The sequence below is a fragment of the Vidua macroura genome, chromosome 3 (genome assembly GCF_024509145.1).
Source record: "Vidua macroura isolate BioBank_ID:100142 chromosome 3, ASM2450914v1, whole genome shotgun sequence".
In the NCBI taxonomy this organism is placed as follows: Eukaryota; Metazoa; Chordata; class Aves; order Passeriformes; family Viduidae; genus Vidua; species Vidua macroura.
In genome coordinates, this window is record NC_071573.1 from 93,055,784 (window position 1) to 93,072,519 (window position 16,736).

The window sequence follows — 16,736 nt, forward strand, 5'->3', positions numbered from 1 at the left end:
AACATAGAGAAGGCCGTGGCCAAAAACGATGATCAGTACAAGGAGGCCAACTCGCTCTGGAACCGCCTGTGTAAGGCCAGACATTTTGTGTCCTACCCTATGAGCAGTGTGGCCACATCCTGCCTGCCTGCACTCACTTAAGCAATGCATTAGGCTTTACTATTCAACAGTCTGGTTGCCTTAGCCTGTGTGCCACTTGTGATGAAGGAAATACCCACATCTGTCAGAGTGAAAATACTCTTTGGTTCAGGCTGGTTTCTGTGGTCTTACCTAGCTGACCAATGTTTTCTTTCTGTTTCTGTGTTAGCTTGACTTCTTGCAAACCTCTTCAGAATGGTGTTGTGAATATATTAAAAGGCTCTGCATCCCGTTGGGCAGATAGTGTAGTAGTCTGAGTTCCTTCAGCTGTCATGTACGGTGTATAAATTTAGATTTTTGCATGTGGTTGCCAGTAATAATAAACTACATTTCAGCTGCAAAATTCTGAGCTTTAGAGCTCAAAGATTATTCAAGGGCTCTATAGCAGGAACAGTGAGGAGTATTTTATTTAACACTAGCATGTTACTTAAAGTCAGTATAAACAATGAGAGATGGTATAATTGAGGATGCTGTCATACAAAAATTTAACAGCAGCAGCTACTACCAAAGAGATATGGATGACTTAGGATTTTGCTTTTCTTGCTGGTTACCCTACATGGGAAAAGTCTGCCTGATAGCTTTCAGGAATACAGGTGGAACTGTTATGTGTTAGAAACTGAAACTTAAAAGTGCAGGTACAGGGTGTACAACATTATTTTATTTTTTCTCTTCTGACTTGGATGATGATCTGAAATGAAGTGCTAGAAAGTTATTTAAAAAATGAACAAAACACAAAGAAACAAAAAAAAGCAAAACTGCAACAGGAACAAAAATCCCCCAAAACACACACACACACAGAAACACTGGAAAAAAGAGTCATTTTACATATTATTCAGTAACAAAACTCAACTCTCCTTTATGATTTATTATAGATTTGCCATAGTTTTCAAATTATTTTAATCTTTGAATGTATTATGTACCAGGAAATTTTACTCAGATTCTCAGCTTTATCCATGGTTCTTTAATTTTCACTTCCTTTCCCCCTTTCATTCCTCAGCAGTACAATGGCCCTTTCAATATGCACTGTATAAAAAGCCAGAAATTGAGGAAGGAATCACAGAAATGGCCTGATTTCACCAACAAAAAAGAAATCTTTTAGGAAAGTCTATTCTAGTTCAATTCCTTCATTTTAAAAAGGAACAAACATTATAAATATCAGGGTCTAGAATGTAAGATATGAAATTTAATGAAGAAACATGACCTCCTCTGAAAAATTTGTGTCCCAAAAAATTTGTGTACCAAAAAATTAAATCAATAAGGCTTTGGTAGTCAAGGTTATGTTACATTTGTGTACGTCTAAATTTATTTTTGCATGTAAAAGTGTATAGATTGAGCCATTCAGCAGCTTTCTCTCTTATTTTTAGTCAAACTCTATACATTACTTAAACATTAAAGATACTATTCTGTTTCTGCCTTTTTTGAAATTCTTCCATTTACTTTTGTCACTTATTGGCTATTTACCCCCTTTTAATAGTCTCCTTTTTCTTATGTTCCAACCAGTATTCTTCTTCATTTGATTCAAAAATCCTTTTTTTCTTCAAATATTCCTTTAAAGCACACTTTGGCAGGCTTTCAATTATGATTGAGAAGAGCAGCTCTACTCCTACCCTTTTCTGTTGTCTTAATTAGCTATTCAGTTATTATCCTAATTAGACTATAAGTACCTTGTGTTATATACCTTGCCAAGCTATGTGTTTTTGAATCTCCACATGCACTTACAGTATGCAAATAATACCTAATGATAGTAGCAGTAAGTAAAGATGAGAAAAGAGATAAAAATAAAATGCTTCTCTTCTGATCCTTCTCCTGTGCAGAAATATTTTTAATTACCATTTCTTTGGCTTTCATTGCCACATTATCAAAAAGCAAAAGCCGCCTGATGAATTTTTAATTTCTTATGTCAATGAATTGTATGGATGACATATTTCTTGGGTTAGCAAGGAAAATATAAGACATTTGCTAAATCCTTTGGCAAAATATTAAATAACATTCAAGATTTAGGAGAAAATTCCTATGGTTAAAAAAATGTTAATAATCATTAAAAATATACATTGTTAACTGATGATGCATGAACCTTGGAAGGTCCATCTGGCAACAAAACCTTCTGAATTCATTTGTAATCTTTAAACATCCTGATTCGGAACCACAAAAACAAAAAGAGAAAGGATAGTATGATGTTATTAATGCTTCCTAGTTTAGGACAGTGAAAAATAGAGGATTTTTTTTTTTTCTGCAGTGTTGTTGTTGTTTTGGTTTTTTTTTTAATAAGAAATAAATGAAAGAAAATAATTGTTCAATATTTTTAAATTTGTATCACAAAGAGTCTCACTGTGTTTCTGTGGTTTTGTGCCCAGTTCTTTTTTAGGCTTCTTCTGTCCACACATTTGCAGGGCCAGGTTCTCCAAATCAGCTCATAATAGTTGTCCCTGCTAACCTTCATTCTTGTTTGGCCTGGTGCTGAAGTGACACCAACAAGGAAAAAAAGTCAGAAAACCCAAACCAAAAACCTCTGCTGCTTAAAGGCCAGACAATATTCCATTCCATTCGCCTGGACAATATTTTCTGCGTGTGCATATTTATGGGTCCTCAGTGAGTAGAGAAGATCTGGGTTTATAGCAGAAGGATGGTGCTTCACTTGTTTGAAGTGCAGCTTCATTAGTAATTGATATTCTGTTTGTCAGCTGAAGGAGCTTGTGGAGGGACACTACGTGGGACAAGTGGAACTATTTCAAGTCCACACTTCCCTTCTGAGTATGAAAATAATGCTGATTGCACCTGGACCATATTGGCTGAACCAGGAGACACCATTGCTTTGGTCTTTACTGACTTCCAGTTAGAGGAAGGATATGACTTCCTAGAGATCAGTGGAACAGAAGCACCATCAATATGGTAAGTTGAAGATCTTTTAAAGATATCACTTCCTGTTTTTTCTTTTTTTGGTACCTAACTGAAAAGATGTCATAGGATATTTAAGATATTTTCTACCTATTAGCAATGGCCATTTTTTTTTGCTTCTTTTCTGGACCCTTTCACCTTTCAGAACTGAAAATAAAAATAGTTTCCTTCTGTTTCTTTCCACATCTTTGTCCTTCCTCTTATTTTCCTCCATCTGCCAGAGTTATATTTGTACAGTATCTTATCAGTGAGCATTTAATTCATGTTGCATATTTGAACTTGGTATAAGAACATTTTTTGATGTTGTGTCTTGAATGACATATTATGGTATTGTACTTCAGCATTGAAAGTAGTGAGCAAAAGTCTGCCTGAATAAAACAGGAATATATAGACACCTAATAGATGGCATCTTATTCTAAACAGGCTGTAATAGAGTCTCACTATGTGTACACATGTATGCAAGCATTACTATCTTATGTTAGCTGATGTTAAAACTGTTTGCTTAGCAATATTAGGGATTAGTAATTGTAATACCAAATCTACTTTCTCTGTACTAAGTAAAAGACGATAGTTCTGCCTGTGGGAATGGATTAAGCTGTGGAACAGTTTGTATTATAATTTCTTTGCAGCCTACATATGCAGGGTTTTCATCCTTTTCATCTCCGAGAATGTCTTGTGCTTGACATATGCACCATTGCTATAAAATTTAGCCTAGAAAAATGTAGATCTTCTCACAGATGACTGATGGTTATTATATTTAAAATGCCTTTCTAGAGATAGGAAGCAATCTCACTATTATTTTGATGTCATAACAGGCTAGACAGTCCAATATATATTTATAATTGTGAAGTTTTAGCTAGCATATGATCTTTTGAAAATCTGTCAATAAAAATGTGTGGTATTGACAACTATGTAAAAACTTTGGTTTAAAGACACATATAGATCTATGTCACTGATGCCAAGATGATTTTTTGCCTTTTCTTTTATATACTTTTTATATAACTTTTATGTATCCTCAGTATTCTTACTCAGCATACATACTTGTAATTCCTTAAGTCTGATAACTTAGCATAACCCTAGTATTTTGTTAGACCAAGAGATCAAACATCCTAAAGTCCTTGTAGTAGGAGGCCAGAAAACCCCACTATCTTGGAAAACCAAGGTCTTCTCTAGAACATATCCTGTAAACATATCCTGAGTTTTGGCCCATCCAGGGGGGAATTCTGTTGCCCTGTTCTTTTAAAAGTTTTCTATGCCTTCTGATGTTTACATATTTCTACTGGAGTTTCTCATGCACTGTCTTGTAAATAATGATTGTTTTGCATTCTTCTTTATGGGAGGACAGAATTGATGGACTGTTGGTTTGACCAGTGTGGTTGGAGAGGTGGCAATTTCATCTTCCAATCCATTGTCACTTTTGGAATTCTATATATTGCAAGGTCAGAAATAAAACTTCCTCTTTTCCTTCTTTTGCATCAAGCGTGAACGTGTGAATTATTTTGTGTTGTAGTGCAACAGAATTCCTCAGATGGAGGAATATCACACCATTCATCCAGGCCTCCCACTGGGACATCTTTGTTAGATGTGCTAATTTGTAAAGTCTATAAATTGTATATGCAATCTATCGTGTGTGTGCATTGCAGCGCATTCCACCTTGGCAAAATGGTGCACCATAATGATCCTTATTAAATTCCAAGGTAAAAACCCCTCATCCCTTAGGCATGTCTGGCACTCAATTTTTTAAGACCAGGAAAAGGCATCATCACAAGATTACTCTCTAACATTTCCACATAAGCAAAAGTGTAATCGCAGTCAATGAAGCAGCTTGGTATCAAATTAAGTGCTCATGTCTGAAGAACAATGTGTGAATATCCCCTTGCCTCTTACTCATGCACAGACATGAACAACAATCATCAATGCAAAGTTTTCTTCTTAGGGGTTCTAAGGATCAGAAACTTAAATCTTGAAGGGGAAGATCTAATGCAATTTTGCTGCAACATAAAAAAGTATGTCCATTTGATTTTGTTTAAGATACTCTATTAGACACTTTACAACATACTTGTGCTTTTGATTTCTGGTAATAAATAAAGGAGAATATGAGCAGAAGGCATTGGAAACATTCTGCATTGATCTCATGCAATATTGGTCTGTTTTACATTGGAACAGATATATAATAAGAATTTTATTTCTCCTAGAATTCAATCTCCACATTTTTCTTGTTTTCTGTGGTATGCTGTAGATCATTATTTATCACTGATCACTAAAACCTGGATTCATTGTGTGTTCCTAAGATCATAAAATCATAATATAATTTGAGTTGGAAGGAAACTTAAAAGACCATCTAGTAATACCCCTCTACTGTGATCAAGGACATCTTTAACTGGATCAGGTTGCTCAGTCCTGACCTTGAATGTTTCTGGGTGTAGACATCCAGCACCTCTCAGGACCTTTTCCAGTGTTTCTCTATCCTCACTGTAAAAAAAAGTCTTCTTTATATGTAGTCTAAATCTACCCTCTTTAAAATCATTACTCCTTGTCCTATCAGATCAGGTTCTGCTAAAAAAATCTGTTCCTCTCTTTTTTATAAACCTCTTTTAAGTACTGAAAGGCTGAAATGAGATCTCCACAGAGCCTTGTCTTTCCAGGCTGAACAACTACAACTCTCTCAGCTTTTTCTTATATGAGAAACCTTCCAGATTTCATGCATTTTTGTAACCCTAATTTGTACTTGGTTGAACAGGTCCATGTCTTCCCTGTGCTGAGACACAGAGCTGGATGCAGCGCTCCAGGTGTGGTCTCACCAGAGCAGAGCAGAGGGGCAGAATCCCTTCCTTTGCCCTGCTGGCTATGGTGCTTTTAATGTAGTCCAGGACACATTTGGCTTTCAGGGCCACACATGGGAGCTCAAGTCCAGCCTCTCATCCACCAGTACTCCCAAGTCCTTCTTGGCAGGGCTGCTCTCAGTCTGTTCATCCCCCAGCCTGGATTGATACGAGGGGTTGTTCAGACCCAGGTACAGGACCTTACACTTGGCATTTTTGACCCTCAAGAGTTTTCCATGGACCCACTTCTCCTTTTCGAGCTTGTCCTGGTACCTCTGGATGGCATCCTATTCGTCAGGTGTGTCAATGTCACCACACATTTTGGTGTCATCAGCAAACTTGCTGAGGGTGCACTTTATCCCAGTCTCCATGTCATAGATGAAGATACCATAAGCAGTAGTGGTATCAGTGATACCAGTGCAGGATTAGTACAGGAGCACTGATGAAAATCTGGAGAAGCTATGGGGAGTTTCATAAGAGATGTTTAAAGGATTACTGGAAAACTTGCAATGAAGCTACACATTCAGCTATATTTAAGCCAGAAGAGTTACCATAGCGACATTAGAGCCATGCTAAATGTAGTGCATTCTGTAATATGCTAAAATCAGCTGTGTGTTTAAATGGGAAGATGTTCCATACTTAAAACTAATGGTCTAGGGGTGTTATCATCTAAAAATGTGACTTTTTTTTAATTGCTCCCTTTTATTGTGTCTGGAATCATGTCAACAGCTTTAGACATTAATTCTGTATTAGGAGTCACATATTCCATTAGCACGGTCTGGTAATTAGGATTATTTTTTCTGTTAAAGGAATACTTGCTGTAGAATAAGTGAAAAAAGACACATATATATGAGCACTGTAAAAGCTAGAAAGAGAGCAAGAATTAAGAAAGTAATTTCAGACTGATTATTCTTTAGTGTTTTTGGTATATGATGCAATATGTCTGGATTACCCTCTCCAAACATATCAGCAAGGTTAGAAGCAGTTCCAGCATGATTGCAGTAACAACAGGATGGACGTAGTTTTTTAAGTACAGCAATGGAAATACAAGATCAAGTGGAATCTAAATGCTGAAGGACAGTAATTTGATGTATCTCTAAAATATGCATAGTAACATATATATGTTATAGTAAATATAGATTATACATCTTAATAATAGATGTACATCATAATAATAGATTATACATCTTACTCCTATATAATACTAATACTTTTATGTTAGTATTATGCCACATGTTTCTAAACCTTCTATAAGATGTTCAGTTAATTTCCATTTTATATAGCTGATCATTTGTTTCTTTTCCAGTGCATTAATAAGGAAGAAGAGATTTGTTTACCTTTTCTTATTTTTAAAATCACTCATATGGCCCATCCTAATGGAATTAGTTTATAAAAGAGTTAAGAGATATTTCTTTTATGCGCATGATACAGTTAGAACATCTAAAGCTATTCAAGGTTCATTTGTTTAGGGATTTTTTTGTTTGCTTTGAGTGTTTTTGTTACTTTTTTTTTTTTTAATTAGAGAGCAGTTATTTAGCTCTGGATCTTGAATGAATATAGGTGACCACATTTTTAATTCTGCTTTGAATCAATAGAAGTGTCAACAAGCTTTAAAAGAGGAGCATCCGTGCAAAATGAATGTGAAGGACATAGAAAAGCCTTTTTAATCTGTAAAAGAAGTAGAAATATTATCAGTTAGATTATAGGTGAAAGAAATCTTTTTGAATTTGAATAATTTTCTTAGTTTGCTATTACATAAGGAGTTTTAGGTGCAAAATAAGTTTGAGTTGGTAAGCTATTGCTTGCTATGCCACAAAGAGTACCAATACTTTTGAGAGCATAACAGAAAGACTGCCTCTGCTATGTGTGGAGCCTATCTCCAAGTCCACCAAATTGTTGATCTTTTTAGTCTGAAGGGCTCCTGTGTTGCTAATTATTAGAATATAAAAAAAAAAATAATCTGAACATTGAATATAACTTTTAAAATACTTCTAAACATGTCCCTTTATACATCTGCATAAGTTATATGGTACTTAAATCAAAGTTGGATCTAAAGATAGTATTAAGAAGTATCTAAAATATCTTGGAAATACAGACTTTAGCTGAGCACAGTTTTGAAAAAGAAATCTACTACTTAGGGAAAGCCTCCTATTGAAAATATCTTAATCGTTACCAAGACTCCTCCTTGAGATGGAAGTTCGGGGGTTTTTATTACTATGTATAGGTTAGGTAAAGCTGGGCAATTCACATGGGCACAGGTAGGTCCAGCTCAGGCTTCTTCATGTAAATGTGGCTATGCCATAATTTTTACAAAATCATCAAATTATCCTAGACTGTTATACTGTGCATGAAAGGTGATTATGACAGTAAGAATAATTCTGCAATTATTGTTTTTTTAATGAGGAATCCTAATTTTGAACAAATTTGTTCAAAAAACTTTTTTTCTCTTTGACATTACAAAATTGATTTTTTTTTACTGTGCTTCAATTTAAACCTAAAATTAATATCCTTCACATTTTTGTCAGTATTTGCCAATGCAGGAGAATGAACTACACTTCATACATTTTAGTCTAAATTAATTTCCTAATACTATTTAAAATTACCTTTAAGGTTATTCTGACTTCCTTATAAATCATTTCAGTATCATAGTGAAAGGCCATAAAAATTTATGTGGATATGAGAGTGATTTGGAAGCAGCACTAATGAATTGCTGTAATCTTGGTATACAATTTGACATAAGTACCTGGTGTAACCTGAAACTCACTTCTTGTTTCTGTGTTAATGAATAACTCCTATAACAGTTGGATACTATTTTGTGTTTCTTAGCTAAATGCGCCAGTCCAAACACTCAGATACATTTCAAAATAGTAGGATTTCAATTTGCATGCTTTCTGTCCTCTTTATAGATCTGTTGTTATCTTAATTACCACCCTCCTTGTGAGAAGCCTATAGCAAAGTGATGCATGAGGTAATGGAGTGGTCTAGATCACCTTTTTGATAGACACGTATGGCAGTAGAGCCAGACATCTGAGCTGAGTGTTTTGCTCAGAATTACATAATTAGACAGCTGAAGAGCACCATCTATTGGTTTGCTGTTAAAAGATGTATCGCTTGTGGATCACCTTCAACAAAATAGTTCTACACCAGAAAAAGGCTTGGGACATACCTGTGCCAATATAAGGCACTATTTTTTGTTTCTTTCTCTGTCAGGTGAGTAAAGGTATTCCATGGCCATGCAACAAAGGGAAGGCAGATAGAGTCCAGCTTTTTCATTTGAGGAAACTATTCAATTTTTATTAATTTATGTGTCATTGCTTACTTTTTTAGCCTCTTTAGAGACATCATGACCATCATTCTTTTTTTTTGTGTCACCAGGGAAATTCTGCAAAGTTATATTCTTGTCTTGGAGTTACAGGTAAAGGGTTCTCTTGCTGCCTGCTAGTTTTTGGGAGCTCTTACCTTTCTCTGGCTTTTAACTGGATTTCCCCTATTAGATGTTTTGGTTAGGAAACCAATAGTTTAAGCTTATATGTTGGATAACTTGTCTGACTTGCCATAAACCTTTTTTTTTTTTTTCAGAAAAACAAGTGACACATAGTTACCCTCAAATTCTTTCTATTGACTTTCATGTTGCAAAGTTTCCACTTACCATGTAAAATTACATAATCTATGATGCGAAAATTAGCAATAAAGTTATCTAGCACTTGAACCCAACCTATTAAATATATATAGCAATACAAAAATGTTGAAAACTGATTTACCGTACAGCACTATTCAGTTCCAAAATCCCCAAGATACATTGGAGGGACAAAGAAATTTTAAGGTAAATGGCTAATGTAGATTGTGTGCCTGTATGAAGAGCTTTTTAAGAAAAAAATTATCAAAATATATAGTGACCCAGATAGAACATTGCAGACTTTTTAATTCATAATTTGTTTATTTACCTGATCAGAATGAAATTTCTGTTAATTAAATATATTTTACTAAGAGATTTCTTCCATACATATTCTTTCTAATTCTTACTACAGCAGGTATCATCAGAAGGGATTTGCATATTGAAAACTGAATAAATGACAGAAAAATCCCCAAAATAAGTAATATGGCAAACACCTTTTCCCTTTGAAAGGCTCAGTGGAATGCATCTCTTCCCCATCTTCTAAGTCCTGTCAGTTGCTGCCTTTGGTACTGATGCTTGTCTCTCCGGGTTTCTCCTAGCTGTTTTTTTGTTGGCAATACCTATGCTCCCATTGCTCCCTTCACTCCCTCACTTCACAAATGTGTCCTATTTCTGCATTCTCACTCAGCATTTCCTGCTGTGTTAAACGGTTTAAGCTTAAAATCTATTAAAAGCTATCCCCAAAAAAGAATGGTCAAATCATAATTGATCCTGGTTTCTGGCAGATAAAGGGTTGAAAAACATATATCCCCAAGCATTTTTTTTTTAAGTCAACCATGTGCTTTAGTCATAATCAAAATGTTTGCAAACACAGTGCTGAACTTGAGTTCCTGTGGAGTTGTGTGATCTTGGAGAGAACGTCTCACTGGTCTCAGAGCTGTTAAGCACAGTCTCAGACAGGAGTATCCCCACTCACGTATTAGGGAATTTATACAGAAAATTGGCAGAGTGTTTTGCAGAAGACATCAGCTATGTATACTAAACATGTCATACGGGCAATTGGTGTACTCTAGTTCTGAAAGAATTGCTCTCCAGAGTCTTTTAAAATTCCCTGAGTGGGAAATAGCACTTTTAATTCAGTGTCTATAGCCAGTACTTGTTTTTTTAAAAGCAGTTGCTAAACCCAAACATATGCAGGTAAACAGCTTCTTCGCTCCTACTGTTTTCCTATAATAAGGATTAATAAGCTGATATCATCAGTGACATATCTTGTACTTGGCTATATTTATCAAAATCATCATGTTCTAAAATGGATTTTCTTCAGGCAGTCAAATGCCTACTTGAAAAAATGAATTATCCACAGTTGTAAGTAAATTGTTAGCAGGCTTGGGGAAATACAGTGAACACTGCTCAGTATCTTTGGAGTCTATGGAAATTAAAAAAAAAATAGCATAGATGAGACAGGTACTGAACAGTTCACCCTCCCTAAAATTTATGTAGGAGAGAAGATGAAACCTGACTACGGCTAAGAAAGCAAAGTTGCAGAGAAATTGGTATATTAAGACAGGGTTGCATTTATTTTTACCATCCTGGGCATTGTCTTCCTGTTGCTTTCATCTTCCTAGTGGCATTTTTTTACAATGTTTTGATACAGAGGAACGTCTGGTTGTTGTGGTGTTTTTTGTTATTTATGTTATTTACTATAACTTTTGTTATTTATGTTATTTACTATATTAAATAATATAGTATATAAGTAAGTATAGATAAGTATATAAAGAGATGAGGTCTGCTATTTGCAGTGGTGAACCTGCAGATTCTAATTGTTGAAATGGTCATAATGAAGAGAAGAAAAAAGAGTGCAAGTAGTGGTTTTAAAAATAAGCTGAAATGTAGCATCCAAATTTGTATGTAATCTCTGAGTTGCTGGCATTGCACTGGAAGAAATGAAGTGTTGGAAGGAATAAGGACCACAGTTTTCCTTTCTATTATATATTGTGTGTATATATATATATGTATATTATCTTGAGGTTAATCTGATTTTTAAAAAAATAAGATTGTATAGAATCCTGCTGCAAAGACAAATCTCAATAAGTATGTTTAGTTTATGATAATACCTCATAGAAATCTTGCAAAAGTTCTTAGGCTTGTATTTGAAGAAAGCGTATCTGAAATGCATCACTTATTTCTTGTCATTTTTTCATGCTAAATAATATATAGAAAATACATTTTAGTATCTGTATGCGTAAAAGTATATTGAAGGTTTTGCAAGGATATTGACCTTAAAATAGATAGGAGGGTAAATATAGTTCATGCTAATACTAGTGACTGAACCCATAATCTCTTGCCTGTGTTAGCTGTAAGGACACAGAGACCACTTAGCTGTTAACACCAGCATGTGAGTCGTGTATGAAGTGAGAAGTACAGAGGCACTAAATTGACACTTAATTCACAGAACACTATTGCTTTCTTTGCACCTATTAATTTACAGCCTACTGTGCTGAAGAGGCATAAAGGCTTCATTCATAGCACATCACAAACTGACAGGAACATAAGAGTGAGAGAACTCACTTAAGGAAGCACTGTTACCCACAGTATAATTTTCTACTACATTTAAAAGAACGTAAAAAAAGAATTATATCTTTTAAATTAAGTATGTGAGCCTAGTTTAAATACATTAAAAGAGAGCTCAGATTGCTTAAAATACCACTACTTTACTATCTTTCTAAATAGATTTTATAACCCTGGGGATTCAGCATGCTCCTAAAATATCCTTCTACTTGGTTTGTTACATTATTCTAGAATATGTATACCATTAGCTTCATTTACTGACAAAATTCTTGACACTGGATTCAGGAAAATATGTTTCAATGATGAAACAGTTCATACCATTCTAGTCAGATGAGAAACTTGGAGATATTTAAGAATTGCTAAATTTCTTGGTTTTGCACAGTATCTATTTATCTAATGCAGTCAACCTGAAGAGTAAAACAGAGCATACAGATATTTTGACTTCTGGAATGTTACATTAAATTCTTGTCCTCCCTCCCCTTTTGCCATAAAGCCCTGCTGGGGATTCTAGGTTTGCATGCAATAATCACAGTAGTTCTGAAAAAAACACACCTACTCACTGATTAAAAACAAAAACCAAAAAAAAAAAAAAAAAAAAACCAACAAACAAAAAAACAAACAAACAAACAAAAAAACCAAAAAAAACCAAAAAACCCCACAACCCAAACACACAAGCAAACAAAAACCCAAACCAACTGGAATTTAAACTGGAGCTTTCCAATCTATATTTCTTTTCAGTTCTGTGTTACTACATGAGAAAGAAAAAGTTCAATGGAGAAAATCTTGCTGTTAATATGTGTCTGCATATAAATATGTAGTCTCAAACTTGTAGAAGTAATGCAGTTCAGTTCATCTAGTCAAATCATAATTAACAAAGATCAATATTGGTACAGCTAGATCAGTCTGGAAAACAAAAAGATAGTTATTCCCTGGACCTTAGACCAAATTCTATTTTGACACTGGTCCCTAGTTTAGCAATAATGTCAGAAAGGAAATCAATTATGGTGTAAATTTACCCTGATATGAGTAGTAGCATCTTTTCCCATTAGGATCAGAGAGGATGAAGAGTGGTAATTTACCAAACTGCTCTTTTAAAGCACTGTAGTTTTCTACCTTATATTTCAAATATATTACAATTTTAATATTAACTATTGCCATTTTATAAAAGATATAGAGGGTTTTAATACATTCTGGTTTTTTTGACATATGCTTTCAAACACTCAGGTATATGAAAAATTATTCAGTAGGTATTAGCATAGTTGAATGTGTTCTTACTTTCCAGCATATAAAATTATCTCAGCAATTATTCATTGCATTTTAAGAGAAGAGTAGATTTTTATGATGTAAAAATCAAGTATGAATATAGCTCTGTTTTATTTTTTTCCTGGGTGTACTGAAAGTTTCTAAAACATGGCACATGACAGCAAAAACATTTGTTAGTAGTTTGTGTTGTTTTCTTTCCAGCAATATATACCAAAGTAGACATCTCCAGAAAACTCTTCCTGAATTTCCACTGCAAGTTTGTTAGGCTAACTACCCATTATTTTGTTGCATGTTTTCTCTGCTGAGACCAGTGCTGGGACCTCCAGCAGCTCATAGTAATCCTGCCAATGAACTGTGCTTAAGAGTTAATAAATACCTTGGCCCCTGGTACTTCTGTTTAGTTAGCACACAGAATACATCGATTATTTCTTTGACTCTAAAAGAATGTTAAATTGAATTTAAATAACATGTTTATTGATGGCTGCTCTTTTTTAAATGCCTGCACAGTAGGCTAGTGATTGGACTTAATGGATTTTCTGCAGAGGTCTGCACTTAGAAAATACTGTGCTGTTATATATCTCTTATTTTTTAAAGAAGTAGCTACAGCACAGAATGTTTAGATATGATGTGTAGTGGTGACTGAGATATTGTTTCTGTTTATCCAGACTCCCAGACAGGCAGGGGAAAAGACAATCAGTGAGGAAGGCAATTTGATGTGAATAAAAAGAAAACACAAGGATTTTGCTAGTTTAGCCAAGCTTGTGACAGTGCCACAATGAAGAATGAGAATTTCAGATCTAAACCATCTAAACAAAAATGGAGGTACTAATGGTTCCTTTTGAAACAGTGGGTGCTGATGAGCATATTAACTGAAAAACTATTCCACGTCCTGATTAGATTGGCAAATTATTTCATCCCACTTTTAATGATGCAAAGAGAAGAGACAGAAAAAAAATGCAAGTTTTCCTCACCAGAACTCATATTAGAAAAATTCTTTTTTTTTGAATGATGTGACCCTAATACTAAAATATTTTTATTAGAAACAATACAGTAAAATATTTTGTGAAGACTGAGTAATACAGTGGATTATTTAATTTTAAATTTATGCAAAATCTCATTTAGAGATACATGATTGTCTGCATTTGGAGGAGACTGATCATATGGTTTTGTTTTGTATTCAGAGATTTTGTAAATATGATATTGAAAGAAAGGCTCTATCTCTGGTATTGTTCTATATCAAGGGAAAAGACACATTTGTTCTAGAACATACCCATTTTTGCACCTTTACCTTCAAATTAGGAACAGGATCAAATCCCTGAAAAAGTAGCATGTAAATTAATTCAAATAACTTCAAGTAACTAAACTGCGTATTTAGTTGCATCATCACAATAATCAACAGTTGTCTTTTTTAGCTGACTGAAGTGAGAGTAGTGTAGTTTAAAATGCATTCAAGAACAGAAGATATATTCTAGCAGAGCATATATGCAGATTTATTGGACTGTCATTTGTCATCTTTCCGTGTTCATAAAAGTACCAGTGATATTAAAAAGTTAAGCACTCAAGACTAAAGAATGCCATCTTTAGTTTGACCCACTTGTACATAAAAGTTGACATAGCTTTTTAATTATGCTATCAAGTGCTCTTACTTCTAACTGTGAGACTGAATTACTGCTGTGCATTTAAAGAAACTCAGGTCAGTAGGACAGCCACTACATATGTTGAAATGAGTTGTGTGCATTATATGGGAAAATAAAGGAATATCTCATTATTAAAACAAATAGAGTTTCTCTTTAAAATCTGGGATCTTATGCATACTTTATTCATAGAGTTGCTACGCCATGGTAACTATTATCTTTAGACAAGATTTGTGCAAGGTTTTGCCAACACCTTTTGTGGTCCTCATTTCTCATATAATTGGTTTCAACTCTTTCAGCTCATTTCTCAGCTGCATCTACTTTGGTGGAGCTATGATGATTATTTAAAGAAGGTCTTATAAAATTATACCAGAAACAAAAAGGAAGGAAAATAACTTTATTTGTAGCTCATGTGCAACCCATTTATGAAGAGACTGGCTCCCAAATAAGGGCTTTTTGAATTCTAATATTCATATGGAGTGAATTTCATTTCAAGTCAATTATAAGTTTATATAATGATTTAGCTTAATGATAGACTTAAAAATTGAAAGCTGATGACAAGAATCAACTGATATAAAAAATGCTTGTCCTCACAACCTCAGCAGTGATAGCAAATGAAGAAGGTGCTTGAGCCCTTCATGTGAGCCCCCTTACCTGCTTCTCAGTACAATATTGCAATGAACAAGCCTTTTTTGAAGTGTGTTAAAGAGGTGTGCACAAAACAATATCAGACCAAATTAAAGCACTGGAGACAGACTGTTCACAGGTTTAAAAGGATGTTTGAAAAGGAGATATGTAATCAGAAAAGAATTTGAAGATGATTCAAAAGTGGATGTTTGTCTCATCCAAAATCAGTTTCACAGGTAAAGGTTTAGAGAATTTAAATGCACCCATGCAGAGAAAACACCATATCATACCTAGCTAAACACACCATGGAATCTATGGCTAAGACAAAGAACCAGAATCTATTTCCACAGTTGAAAGAAGCAATGGCTTTGTTGTTTTAGCAAATTTCAAAGTTGGCTTTTGAATTTTCTATCTCCTCATTTCTTAAATTGAGATTGGATGTGTGTCTTAAATTAGTAGTGTCATGAGGTGTTAATTATTACATACAGTCCAGGGATAAGGTAGGATTTCTAAATTTAATGTACAGGACCTAGATCTAAGGACTGACTATACAAGAAGACATTCTAGTCGTTCTTCTCTCTTCATTGTTATGAAAAAATCCTTTGAAGTAGCAAATCTTATATTTAGTATTGAATATGGGTGGGATTCCAGAATTTGGCATTATTTACAAGGAGAGTTTCTAAAGATGAGGGTTTTAACTCTTCTGCAGAGGGCAACTATCAAGAGAAATCTTGGTTTCTTAGAAACTGGTATACAGGTTTTCATAATAAATATATAGAATTAGCATGCTGCCCCCTGGGTAGAAATATGGTAATAAAAAAAAGGGTAGTGTGTTTGCTTCAGCTGCTGTGTTTGAAATCAATCCACTGCAGTCCCACTGGGCTGGATAAACCTCTTAAAAATGTTAATTTTTCTGTGTACAGTAAGTAGCAGTAAATCCCTCCAAATCTACATAGACTTGAGAGCTGAATTAATGAGTTTTATTTATATTTGGGATTTATCCACATTCTAAATGGTACTATACTGGGAGAATCTCAAGTCATTGTCACATTTTAGACATTGATGATTGGTTTAGAACAAAAGAGAATCTATGCTTAAAAAAAAATGCTTCTCAGGAGTCTGAAAAGAAAGATTACATGTTTGGTATGAAAATATTAAAACGAGTTATTGAGA

The 16,736-nt window shown here is 34.4% G+C and overlaps 1 protein-coding gene across 1 annotated transcript in view; it reads left to right on the plus strand.

Moving 5' to 3' along the window:
- Nucleotides 1-16,736, plus strand: part of CSMD1 (CUB and Sushi multiple domains 1) — a 1,093,428-nt gene that overhangs the window by 563,896 nt on the left and 512,796 nt on the right. Inside the window, exon 5 of the mRNA XM_053974810.1 lies at nt 2,820-3,027. Within this exon, the coding sequence (XP_053830785.1) occupies nt 2,820-3,027 (208 nt within the window). The remainder of the gene's footprint in view (nt 1-2,819; nt 3,028-16,736) is intronic.